Raw genomic sequence first — 12794 nt, forward strand, 5'->3', positions numbered from 1 at the left:
CAAACCCCTTCACTTCGACCAGGAGGACTGATGAAAAAAATGCCTGTGCTCCAAAGCCCCTTACCACAGCTCCCAGGGCTCTGTAATTCTTGATACTCCTCAGACTGCTCCTGGCTGGATCAGTGGTGCCCATGTGAAACAACAGGAGCAGATAATAGTCTGTGGAATGTACGAGGCTTGGTATTCTCTCAGTGACATCCCTGATATGAGTCCTTGGTATGCAGCACACCCCTCTAGAGAGTTCATTAGGTTGGCAAATGGCTGTCCCCACACCTCTCAGAAGGGAGGTGTCTACTGCTATCACCCATCACCTTTTCTTAGTTGTGCTGGTTGTTATATGAGGAGCAGATCGGGCTGCCTTACTCAGCTCCAGCATTTCTCCTGGTGTGACAGGTCTTTCCTCTTCAGTCTGTAGAGCGGTGAAGCATTTCTGCAAGGGCACCTCAGGCTTTGGGGTAAGTATCTTCCTCCTGCTGGTCCTTGGCATTGCAACCATCCTTTCTTCTGCATTATTGGCCCCCCTCCCTTCTGTGTACGCCAGTGTGGGAGTTTTTGGCTGTTTGGCCATGGGCTGTGGGTCCACTGCAGACTACACTTGGAACCAGCTATCTAACTCCTTCTCTGCCTCCCTGATGTTACGCAGCCTTCTCACCACCTCCTGCAGCTCAGCCACCAGGAGGTCCTCCACCTGGGGACACCTTTTGCAGGCATGTCTGCTGCCTGTCCCTGCCCCAGGAGAAAAGTCTAGGCACTTCCTGCAGTCTGAGGTCTGCAATGCAGCCTCTGCCTTCAGCAGCTCCATCTGGGTGGAGGCATTGGCCACCACTGGGGTACATGGTGCAGATCCCCCCAGCTGGAGCTGCAGCCTCTGCTCTCAGATGAGCGCCACCATTCTGCCTTGAGGGTCAGGTAGGATGAGTGCCCTTGACCTGTGCAGATGGTCACAGAACAGTGCCCAGTTGCTCGACTATGTGTACTTCAAGTCTCCCACTCGGCCAGTGGAATGCTCCTCCTTCGAAGAGGTGCCCTCCCTGTACGTCCTCCCGTGCAAACTGCTATGCCACACCCTGGCATTTATTTAAAATAAATAAACTTAGAAATGTGGCCTTACACCTTTGCTTCAGAGAAGATGGGAAGCAGCTCTCCGACCAGCTAAGTATTTAATTTATCATATATGCCCAGGGCTCTAAAAGACATGAATTTACCTCTGTCAGAAGACTGGTGGTACTTCTCCTCATGCACAGATATGTGTCCAAGCTCAAACCTGATTCTGATCATCTATGGCTGCCACTGCTGCCATGGTATCCTTCACATATATATATGTGTGTACATCTATGCATATTGGAGGTCCCTGTCCTTTTACTGTTCTAATTTCCTGTGCATCCTTTTTTTCCTTTACAGCCACTACCCAAATGCTGAAGTGGTGAATTTTGGAACCTGGTTTTTGTTCAGCTTCCCCATCTCCCTCATCATGTTGGTCCTGACTTGGTTCTGGATGCATTGGCTATTCTTAGGTTGCAAGTGAGTGCAGGTTGCTCAAGATGCATAGATTATGAAAGCAGGGCATCTGTGGCTCCTCTAGAACATGTCTCATAAAGATGCTTCCAGTTACAAATGACAAAAACTAAGGCACAACTTCCTTCTTCTTGCCAGAACAATTACCGGAGGAAATCTTATTGCTTAGCTGCACTGCATAGACAGCAGCGTACAGTATAGCTGCTTGAGAGTGAAGTGCCTAGGTATTGCTGATGGGAATCCTTATGAAGCATTCAACTGATTTTTTGACTGTCATGACCATGAGGATCCCGTTGTGGACCAAAAATCTTGTTAGAAGTCCTTTTGGAAAAGTACAGCTTAAAAGATGCACAGAAAAATAACTGCAAGTGAAAAAGTCACTTTTCAGATCTGCCTCCAGGTCAATGAAATTAATGTAAGACCAGTTAAAATTAAAAATAAACAGACTCCATATATATTTCTCTTTAAAATGGAAAGGACTCACAGCCTAAAAGATGAATACCTTTGGATACCAGTTAGTCCCTTAGCCCCAAAATGAGAACAAGGCTGTCTTCTAGTTCATTTGTACCACGTATTCTCTTTGCAGAGGCACTCAGCAAAGTTAATGAAAATTGACTAAATGTGTGCATTTAGAGTGGATTTGTTAATCTGCATTAAATTGTGGTGCAGGCACATTTCCTCAGAATTAAAGTGGTCTTAATTTGATTTAGTTTACTCTTAAAAGTAAGCTGAACTGACATCACTAATTTATTTCACCTAAGCTGATGAATAAAATCATGACTTCTGCTTGCTGTTGACCTTGACTAGTTTGAGGAGGTAATTTAGAGGTGAATAGCTCCATGTCCTTCTCTCAGTCCGTCTCCTGAGCCTTGTAGTTCCAAATTAAAAGGATAAAATAAGTCTTTTTTTTTTAATCTTGAGAGGAAACAGGCCCTAACATGACCCTCTTTTTTTTTTTTTTTAAATAAATATAATTGGAATTCCACATTGCATCCAAGACCTCATGCTGATTAACGTTGTTTTAAATAATGCCAGAAACTGAAGCATTATCAACTTTTTGAGAAGTATTGGTTGATTCCAAGCCTCCTTAATCTCTGATGCAGTTCATTAAAGAACATATTATGTTAGGAGCTTGGCTACAGTACTCTACCTTCACATTCTCCTAAGCCTAGAAACACTTACAACATGTTGAAACAGCTGACTAATGCCTGTGCATAAATGTTTACTGCATTCCCGTAATGTTCTTTTCTGAGGAAGCCCAGTGTTATCTGTCTGTTTTTACTTGGCCCAGTTGGAACAACATGTCAGACTTGCTTTTTAGGCTCTAGACTAGGTCAAAGGGAAGGATAATGGACCCGCTAAACAATTTTTGCCAGCAAAGCAGAGCTAAGGGTAGAATCATTACTATAGAACTGGCCATTATAAACCATAGAGCTCTTCTCTTCTAGCAGCTGAATTACTGCTGGTAGATTTTACTGGAGTCTGACAGCAAGGTTTGCAAGGAAATTTAAATATGTATAGGTGCAGGGCAGTGCTAAGTGCACTAAAACCAAGTGTCACATAGGTGTCACATTTACAAGCGAAATGAAAGGCCTGCGTGCATCCTGAGCTATGAAAATTCCTTTGAGAATCTGGTCATAACCAGATACATGGAGGGAGATCGTAGTCCATGGCTCGGCCAGTGCTATGGCATGGATCTCTAGTAGGGTACCAAAGGAGATATTAAAGCAGCGGGAACTATAAAAACAGGCCATTGCGCTCCCATTGGTACTTCAGTCACTGAAGCCCCTGCTGCTGCAGCCTATTTAAGACTGCCTTAGCTGCAGACGTTTCTCAACCCACCCCACACACCTCTGTGTGACAGAGAGTACAGCTGGAGTAGAAAAGCACAGCAAAGTAATGCTACTGAAAAGAAGAAAAGGAAAAGGTTAAAGTGAACTTGCAAGTATTTTAATTTCAATTAGGAATGCCCAGGCTTTCTTATAGTATGAAGGCAATCTGAATAAACTAAGAACTTCACCTAATTTTCATACAAATATATAGCAGGTTTAAATATATTCAGCTATGAAATGTGCTTGTGCTTGCATGTCCCTGGCAGAAGCACAGGCATTTTGCACCAAGACAAAACACCAGGCTGATTGCCTTGGCCTCTGTGGCAGAGGCAATTTGGTGTTACACTGATTGTGCCTGGTTTAGAAACAGCTAGTATTAGTAGGAGACAGGTTGTGAAAGGTATTGGGATCCTCAGCACAGCTTTCCCACAGTTCCCCCATTTAAAACATCTATTGATAGCTGGCCTCTGTCACAGTCTTTCCATGTGATGATAGAAATTAGCCATAGCCTTTGGAGGTTGATGGCACCAGAAAATCTAGCCACTGCCAGCTGTTTGAGGAAACCTACACAAAGGGAGCCCAGCAACAGCTCAGGACAGCTCAGTGATACCCATCAGTATTAGTCTGAGCACCCCAAGGACATTCCTACCATGTCTACGATTGATCCTCAGAATATCTGGAAACTAGACTATGCAAAGATCACAGGCTATAATTTCCCTTCCCCTTGCCATCAGGCCATGCCCCAGTCACGCCTTCTCCCGACAGCCTCTGGCAACTGGAATTTTCAGTTTGCCTCATTGCTGTTATTTTTAATGACTTTTTTTTTCACTCAATGCCCTTGTCTAATTTTACTGTGCTATCTACCTCAGTTTTCAAGAGACCTGTTCTGTGAGCAAGAAGAAGAAAACCAAACGGGAAGAAATGTCAGAGAGAAGAATTCAAGAAGAATATAAGAAACTGGGAAATGTTAGGTAAAATGGACCTGCCTTCCTCAGGAATCTGCCTCTCTAGGCAGGACCATCCTTTCATATTGCCTGTTGCCTTTGGCTCATGTAGATTAAACTGTCACCTCCTTTTCCTCCTTTCCAGGATAGGAGTAGAACTAAATGCAAAAATGAACTAAAATCAAAGACTTTGTTACAAACATGTATTTATTTACTCATTTATTTATTTCTAAAGAAAAAGGAAATAAAAGGAAAGATTCAGGTTTATACCAGGGTCCAAAGGTCACTGAGTCAAGGTTTGTCTCTACCTTTGAACTAAATCATTAAAGGACCCCCCTTCCCAATTCAGGAACATACTTATTTTGGTGGATAGAAGCTCACTGTTAGCAAAGGCTTTGCAGCAATAGCCCATGCCATGAGATTTCCAGCCCTCCCAATTGCCCATAATCTTTATTCATGGTGGCAAGAAATGTCTCTTGAAAATATTATTTTGCAAGATCAGTTTTCAAAAGGGATGACACCTCATAAAATCCATTCATCTCAAAACACTTTTGTGTTGTTCAGCTGAAATGTTGACAGATCAACTTGCTGAATACGATCAACTCTGAATCTAGAATGTTGTTCAGACTGTGCCTAAATATGAAACCATACTTAAATCTATCCTAAATTAAAACTCAGCATCCTCAAGTCACCTTATATTTATTCTATGTGTTTAAAATATCTGTGCTAATGTACATTGTCGTTTGCTCTTACGCTTTCTACACTTTTAAAAAATGCCATAGAAAGTGTTTACTGTGGAATAGTAACATGAGCTTTAGCTTGTTAACACATTTAATTAGATAATAATGCAAATACAATACAAGCATTTATAAATGTTTTCCTTCAGGTTTTGCCCATGAATGATTGAATTGCAAACACAGACAGATATTTTCAGCCCATTTTTTACTGGGTTTAGATGGTTGTCAGCTGGGAGCTAAATGTAGAATTCTTTAATTCAAACTAATCTTCCTTTCTATTTTCCTTATATTTTTTATCCTTCTTTTGGAACCAATTTCTATGTTCTTACTTCTTCTGGAATTTGCTCTCAGGTTTTCAGACAGACCTTGGATATAATTCCTAGCTTTTTTCTTTTGCTTTTATTTCTAGCTATCCTGAGATGGTGACTGGATTTTTCTTCATTCTGATGACCTTGCTTTGGTTTACTCGTGAGCCTGGCTTTGTACCAGGATGGTCATCTTTTTTCGAGAAGTAAGTGAAATTCCCTAAACAACTCCAAAGGAACATGGCCTTGCATCTTCTGACTTTCTGCAATAATTTTTGGCCTTAAAACATCATCAGCCACTTTTAACAAGGTGGAGAAACATGAAGTCTTTATTGAAAAATTAGGATTTTTGCTTAGAATCATAGAATCGTTTAGGTTGGAAAAGACCTTTAAGATCATCCAGTCCAACCATTAAAATACACTACCAAGTCCACACTAAACCAATCAAGGGTAGACTAGACTAAACCATGTCCCGAAGTGCCACATCTACCTGTTTTTTGAACGCTTCCAGAGATGGTGACTCCACCACCTCTCTGGGCAGCCTGTTCCAATGCTTGACCACCTTTTCCGTGAAGAAATTTCTCCTAATTTCCAACCTCAACCTCCCCTGGCACAGCTTGAGCCCATTTCCTCTTGTCCTATCGCTAACTACCTGGGAGAAGAGACCAACACCCACCTCACTACAACCTCCTTTCAGGTAGTTGTAGGGAGCGATAAGGTCTCCCCTCAGCCTCCTCTTCTCCAGAATAAGGTTTTTAAACTACATCTGTTCACATGATGGCAAATTGTATTCTTTCTCAGTAAGCAGAGTGAATTAAGAAGAGAAAGTAAAATAAACATATTTCAAATGTAAAAAAATAGGAGGGTCAGATTCTGAAGTTAAAACATTTTAGTGCATTCATAGAGAAGCTGACACTGGAATAGATTGCAACTATAATTCAAATTACAGTTTTTTCATTTTGAAATAATATTTTTTGACAAAAAGTGTATTTTTCTGAAGATAAATTTTATCAAGAAAATGTCCATTTCAATTAAATATTACACAGAATGGTGACTGAAGCAAATAATTTTTCTTTTATTTTAAATAATGTTGAAACAAATTATATTAAAACTAACTATAACACACAATGCATGTCAAAGAATAAGTGATCTGAACTTAAATTTTCTTTATGTTTCTACTACATAAAATTATTTTAATTTTTCATCCTAATTTTGACAGAAAAACAATTTTTAATATTGGGATTTCCTGAGGATCTCTGGAGCTTGGCACATCTCAAAATAGTTTTTCAGAATGAGTTTTAAACATTTAATTTAAAATCAATCTACAGTTTATTTCTAAAGAATCTCTTGGGTTTGGTTTTTCCCCAGAATGTGTTTACTGTTTCTTCCTTCTAGTAAACACACTATTTCTCTGTACCTCTGAGTTAATAGATTTGTAAACCAAAAGGGATTTATTTTTTTCAATGGAATGTTAGAAATCATTGAGCAGTGATTGAAATTGGCTACAGGAGAAAGTTTAATAAATGGGAAAAAAAATCCATTTGTATCCTTGATATGCAGTCATATTTTTCTAGTGGGCTGTTAGAAACACTTCAGATGTGGAAATACAATTTCACCTGCAACAATTTGCTTGGAGCCATGTACCTTGTTTGGAAATGTTTCTGTTAGTGTGTTTTTATGATAACCCTACTGTTTCTTTTCTAGGAAAGGTTACCGGACTGATGCCACTGTCTCTGTATTTCTTGGTTTTCTCCTTTTCCTGATTCCAGCAAAAAAGCCATGTTTTGGAAAAAGGGAAAAAGGTGAGGAGGATGCAGCAAGAAAGAGATCTGGCACATTTTCCAATGCCTTTGACATTTTTCTGTTCTCTGTAAAATGTTCCAAGAAGAGATTTTTATTGTGGAAGGTCAGGGTTCAGTTTCTCCTCTGATACCAGCCCTTCCTACATCAACCCCCTTTTTTTTGTTGCTTTAATTCGTATTGTCTCCTCCAGCAGATTATAAACAGATCTTGTATCTGAAGCCACCATCTCTTCTGTGTTATCAGAGTTATCAAAATTTAGGACTGAGTTTTAGGAAAGGTTCAGATGGAGTTCCATATGGAGAATTATAATGCAGATGTTTGCAAAATTGGCTGAAGATAAGCTCTAGTAAATAATTTGGTCATCACTTATACAGCAGAAATCATTGATAATGTCATAAAATAAACATAAAAGAGGTCAGTAAATGTCAGATGAGGTTCCAGTTTTGCGCAATGTTTCTCTCTCAGTCTTCTTGATAATAATAATGATTGTTATTTCACATTCATGTTTGGGTAGCGCTCAGTGGTATTGATCAGTTTGCTGTGCCAGGCTTTCAGCAGTCCTGTATGAAAACAGAATTGCCTGCACAGAACCTCATGTAGAGATTACAAATGTATATAGTTAAGTTTATTTTTTACATTGACATATATTAAACAGCATTTAGGAAAAATGACACTATCTAACTCCTACTTCAAGAAAATACTCAGGCATCTAAAGAAAATAATGTCCTTGGATAAAACCTAGGGGTATAAATGCACTTTACCAAGCTTCATGGCCTACGGGAGAGAGAAAATGCTCTTCTTTGAGAAAATAATCCCAATGTAACTCCATCTTTGTAGTCTGCAGATAATTTGCACATAGGTATACACAACAGAGAACACCATCCCTCAAAAAGCTATAGAATGAAACACAGGGGTTTACAACTATCCACATCAACAGAGCAGCCACGGAAGTCAGGATACTTGGAATTAAGATGCTGCATTTTCTGAGGCTGAGCTAACCAGAGAAATAGGCTACGCACTTCTCTCTCACAGACAGTTCTCAAGATAACTCCCATGGATATTACATTATTCCTACTAGTATGAAAAATGTGAAGTTCTATGCAAAAAGGCCAATGCAATACTGGTCACGCACTTGCTTTATTTTGATATAGGAGATGGTGAAAAGTCAACAGACATTAACCCACTGGATCCCATCATTACCTGGAAGGACTTCCAGAAGACCATGCCCTGGGAGATTGTAGTGTTGGTTGGAGGAGGTTATGCCTTAGCCGCTGGATGCAAGGTACTGATTTAGATTTTTATCCTCCTTCTTAAAAAAAAAAATTATAAACCTGGACTTTTATCCCTTTGGTTTGATTTACAATGTGGATACTTTCAAGTTTGTACATAACCTAGTCCCTACTCCCTGCACTCAATGGACAGCTATGAAGCTAACAAAAAGATGGTCAGGGCTCAAGTCAGTTGCGTAAGCATCTGCCATTTCAGATGCTTTAGAGTATCCAGATATTCCTACAGGGGTGGCAGACATGACACCGGATCTGAGCGAGACCTCACACCTTCTCAACTAGCAGCTAACCAGACAGAGGGAGAACATATCATCTGTCACTAGATGCTCCTCTTTAGGCAACTGTGTCAACCTCCTAGCGCTGACTGGACAAATCATACTCCAGGCTCTACTGACTATATCTACACTCAGTGTAATTCATGAATACACACCTAGCTCTCCTATAGACTCCTACATGTAGACAACTAAATTTGTGTATTTTAATCTCAAAATTAATTCTACCCAGACTGTGCAATCCTTCATCACCAATTTGCAATACTCCGGTTCACATGCTGAAGAAAGAGGGAAGATCGGCCTTGGTGCCTTTTTAATATTATTAACTGTCAAATGTATCTCTTTGTTACTAGGGACAACTATTTATCAGGCACTGCAGTGAAATCCAGTTTACTGAACAAAAATAAATGCAGAAAACATTGACCTAAACTTCATTTGCTGGTGGGATTCTCTTACGCAAACTGCCCCAAAGAGAAGAGTCTGTTTTACAAACATACTAAGTATTTAGTAATTCTTGTGCTTCTGTCCTTTCCCCAGACCTCTGGCCTCTCTACATGGATTGGACGCCAAATGCTCTCCCTGAGCAGCCTTCCCTACTGGGCTGTAACTCTGCTGGCCTGCATTTTGGTGTCCCTGGTAACAGAGTTTGTTAGTAATCCAGCAACCATAACCATCTTTTTGCCTATTTTATGCAGCATGGTGAGTAAAAACAATGACGTTTTTAGTGTGTTGTTTCCTGGCAGGCTCATGGGAATGTTTCAGGACATCAGGGTATTGGCACTCTGTTCACACGAAACCCAGCCTTGGTTCCCAAGCTACAGCTCTGCAGTCTTGGGCTTAGGAAAAACAGTAAATTTGGGCAGCCAAAAGCATATTTTAGCACTGAGAAATTTATTCAATACTTCCCAGACAAAGTGAAAACATAGCACCTGTGCTGAGGGATGCATAATTGAAGTACAAGAAAAGGTGATGATGCAATCAACAAGATAAGTGAAGTCCACATAAAGCTTGAGATACTCTTATTAATGTTATTTTAAATGTGTTGTTCATTAGTTAGCAGTCACCCACTCACTACTTGTAAGAAAAGACTGTAGTAGTGAATTTTTTATCAGATTTAAATGTGTTCAAGAGGATGATCTGGTAAGCATTCTATCATCCAACATGGAAAGCAGAGATGCTTGTAAGCGACAGAAAAAAATCAGGAGACTGGTGACAAAGGCAGAGGAAAGAGATACAAATTTCATTCTATATTGGAATAGCAGCTACAGAAAACTGTCTGTCTTCTTTTCTTTTATGTAATGTGAAACAGAATGCAGGTCATGTTTCCCTATTATAACAATTTTATGGGATTGTCCCAAAGTACATTATGTGAACAGCTCTGAGATAATATGAAGATATAGCCAGATGAAAATAAGTAATTATGTTTGTATGGCTCATAAGTTCAAACTTACCTCTGTTCCATGCAGAAAGAGACTCTCCTAAAGAGAAATTTAGAGCAGCAATCTACTTTTAGTAGTCTGAACTACCATCTTAAGACAGTCTCTCTGTTTTGACTGCAAAAGTAACCTGGAAACACTTCCCTCTCCAAAATGAAGTTAGCTTTGTCAATAGCCTTCCCTTTCCCTCTGACATAAAACTAGGCCATAGCAATGTAAACAGAAATGCAAAATTTCACCACCACCGCAGGCTGCAGTGGAAGAACAATTCTTTAGACGACTGTAAAGAATTTTCCATCATTACTGCCTTCGTGCCACGCGAGTTTGGGCCATGAACATCTAGTTTTCTTAACCACCATTCAGGAGGACTTTACATAATGGTCTCAGTACCTTCAGCAACTGAAGGAAGTAAGTTCTTCACGCCAACCTGTTGTGACTTCTCTTGGATGAAGACTGAAGTGGCAGTCACTATTAAGGTCCGGAAGACACAACACAGAATGGCACGGAGAACAAGTGTGAGGAAAGACTGAAGAAGGACTAATAGTAGCAAGCTCTACCCTCACCCAGTGTGAAATGGCTCAAGAGAAATCCCTGGAGCACGACCAGCTCCAAATTATAGCACTACCCTACTCTAAAAAACAAACAAAAAAGACTACCATGCTTAGGGTTAGAAACTAGGGAGGTGAGAGTCACATAATCTTGTTTTCTTCATGTAAAGCAGAGAGGGTCTTTTCATCCTAATTATGAGCCGTGGCTTTTATTGGCTAAGTGAAATTTCTCTCCTCCTCTCTCCTTCCAGTCAGAAACCCTGCTTATCAACCCTTTATACACCCTGATACCTGTCACCATGTGTATCTCATTTGCGGTGATGCTGCCAGTAGGTAATCCTCCAAATGCCATTGTCTTCAGTTATGGCCACTGCCAAATTAAAGATATGGTGAGTCCTGAGATTGGGTATGTCCTTCCCATGCTTCATGCAACCTCAACACTTTGTCCTGATCACATCCAGCAGCCAATAATAATAGTAATGATGATACTGGTGCTAATATAAAGTCATATTGATCTGCACTGTCATTATGTGACTGAGCTGTCAGGTTAAGAACATTTACACATCTGCTGGAGGATACGCACTGTTCTCATCTTTATTTTTTCATGAATGTAGCAGTCTAAAGAGGTATCAAAGAACAGGAGTACACAATCCTTTGCATTGACCTGTTAAGACAAGCACAGGAGAGCATGAGAAATTAGATTTATCACATAGCTCCACAGTAAGTCATGTAGTTATCATCCTGCTATGTGTGGTAAAACACCCCATTATGATTATCTGATTGAGAAGTTCAAGTGACAAACTGAGCAGTTTTCCAATGAGCTGCATCAACCTCTGACTATCACTCCTGCATACTCCCACAATGTACGCTCTGATACATACTACTCACTGTGCTTTTTTTGGCTCTAGAAATCAGTACACATAATTTATCACACTATATATAAGCCACTATACATACAAACATACACACACCCTACTGCCTTCTTTTTTCTATGTTAACTGTTTTTAATCAAGTTGTGAGTGATTGTGCTCTGATGCATTTTGCTTTTGTAGGTGAAAGCTGGCCTGGGTGTAAATCTGATTGGCCTGGCTGTTGTCATGGTGGCAATCAACACTTGGGGAATTAGACTTTTCCAGCTGAATACTTTTCCAGAATGGGCAGCGGTCAGCAACGTCACTAGCCAAACATAATCACCAATGAAAAAAAAGAAAAAAAAGAAGAAAGTGCAAGACCAAAGTGAGTTGGGACAAAATATTAAACCTACATTGCCCATATGAAGGAAAGGAGAAAACTTGTGTATACATAGAACCAGGATCCATAGCAACCCATGAAGAAAATCCACAGGGAGGTCTTCTGCAAAAGCTTTTCAGTTCTGAAAATCAGTGTGAGTTAAAAGGAGAGATTAGCTTTGCTCTATTGTTGCTTTCCCTGTGATACCATAACTGAAAAAACCCTCTCCTTCCAAATTCTGTGCCTATAGCTTTTTCATGCCCTGGAACAATTACGCAGGACCTGTAAAAGAGGGGATATAGGACTCCAATGAAGAAGACAAGTAGACATACACTGGTGTACTCAGTAGTAGAATGTTCAATCCTACCATTGACTCCTATGGTGAATGAAGAGTGAGTCTTATTCCCAAACCTAGAGTTTTATAAGCCTACTTCTTTTAAAGGCAAATCATTATTTTTCTTTTGAGGTGAGTCATCACTGTGTTGGAAAAAAACACCTTCCTAGTTAATGCATATGGCCTGGAAAGAAATACAGCGACCAACTACTAGTTACAGCACTTCAAAGGGATAATAGAAACCACCAAACAGATAGGAAGGAGCAGTCTCCTGGGAAGGAGAATGTTGGGGTTTTTTTCCACAGCACAAGTATAAAGTTTCCGACATTGCAGTACTTGCAGTCTCTGCTTTGGAAGGAAGAGCTTCAGAAACAGATAGAAAATTTTGGTCAATACCTTCTTCCCGTATCGTTGTACTGCAGTGGAAGCTTTTTCAGCAGGGGAAGCTGTGACCAGCAAAACCTTACCAGGCCAACAGACCCATTGCTCTCCAATCTCTTTGGCTGCTGTTTACATAGTTACACAGTTCAATTCCCCTGACAGAGAAAGTAC

At 40.2% G+C, this 12794-nt stretch overlaps 1 protein-coding gene across 1 annotated transcript in view; it reads left to right on the forward strand.

The window, feature by feature from the left end:
- SLC13A4 (solute carrier family 13 member 4) overlaps positions 1-11868 on the forward strand; it is a 30295-nt gene extending 18427 nt beyond the window's left edge. The window contains exons 9-16 of the mRNA XM_075712369.1: positions 1402-1521; positions 4217-4318; positions 5438-5539; positions 7038-7135; positions 8288-8418; positions 9232-9393; positions 10930-11067; positions 11731-11868. Of these exons, the coding sequence (XP_075568484.1) occupies positions 1402-1521; positions 4217-4318; positions 5438-5539; positions 7038-7135; positions 8288-8418; positions 9232-9393; positions 10930-11067; positions 11731-11868 (991 nt within the window). The remainder of the gene's footprint in view (positions 1-1401; positions 1522-4216; positions 4319-5437; positions 5540-7037; positions 7136-8287; positions 8419-9231; positions 9394-10929; positions 11068-11730) is intronic.
- The last annotated feature ends 926 nt before the right edge of the window (positions 11869-12794 follow it).

The sequence above is a fragment of the Pelecanus crispus genome, chromosome 1, assembly GCF_030463565.1.
Source record: "Pelecanus crispus isolate bPelCri1 chromosome 1, bPelCri1.pri, whole genome shotgun sequence".
NCBI lineage: Eukaryota > Metazoa > Chordata > Aves > Pelecaniformes > Pelecanidae > Pelecanus > Pelecanus crispus.